This window comes from Pteropus alecto, unplaced genomic scaffold (genome assembly GCF_000325575.1).
Source record: "Pteropus alecto unplaced genomic scaffold, ASM32557v1 scaffold177, whole genome shotgun sequence".
Classification (NCBI taxonomy): Eukaryota; Metazoa; Chordata; class Mammalia; order Chiroptera; family Pteropodidae; genus Pteropus; species Pteropus alecto.
In genome coordinates this window covers 4,125,465-4,126,069 of record NW_006442207.1, presented here as the reverse complement: position 1 = coordinate 4,126,069, position 605 = coordinate 4,125,465, and the positions used below count along the sequence as shown (strand labels likewise).

General features: G+C 47.1%; 1 protein-coding gene across 1 annotated transcript in view; it reads left to right on the top strand.

The window, feature by feature from the left end:
* The first annotated feature begins 223 nt into the window (after positions 1-223).
* The window catches only part of VWA2 (von Willebrand factor A domain containing 2), a 31,831-nt gene continuing 31,449 nt past the window's right edge, over positions 224-605 (top strand). The window contains exon 1 of the mRNA XM_006920941.1: positions 224-286. Within this exon, the coding sequence (XP_006921003.1) occupies positions 235-286 (52 nt within the window). The 5' untranslated portion in view covers positions 224-234. The remainder of the gene's footprint in view (positions 287-605) is intronic.

Here is a 605-nt window from a genome sequence, read left to right as displayed (position 1 = left end):
ATGTTAGACTTTCTTCTAAAATTGAAGTCATTGGAGTAAAGTCTCCAGTGCCTTTTGGGAATGTGTCTTCTCCAGGCTACTGTCATTATTATGGTAAGGAGGGGCCTCTAGCATCATATTCGGTGCTCTGGGAAAGGCTGAGTACTTGTCATCTTGTTTAGGGGTGTGACATGAGTTTACAGAGCTAATTGCTGATGCTTTTTTTCCTTGTCCTGGCCCTACAGTCATCTCAACATGCCCTCTGTCCTGCTGCTAGAAGCCGTCTGCATTTTCCTGGTTGCTGGAGGTAAGGTTTTTTGGTTGTGGGGGGCGGGTACCATGTCAAGGGGTTTGGTTTGTCTTGCTTCCTGTCAGTTTTAACTTCTAAAGTTCTCTTGAATGCATCTAGGTCTCCACTCCACAGCCACCTGCCTGGTCTAAGCCCCCTCATCTCATGCTTAGACCATGACAGTAGCCTCCCAACTGGTCTACCTGCTTTTCCTCCAGCCTGTTCTTCACCCAGCAGCCATTTCAAAATGCAAATGTGATCATATGTGGATCTTTTTCCACGTCCACCCCCTTCCTGAAACTGCTAAGTAATATCCTGTTGCTCTCAAGAGGCCCTG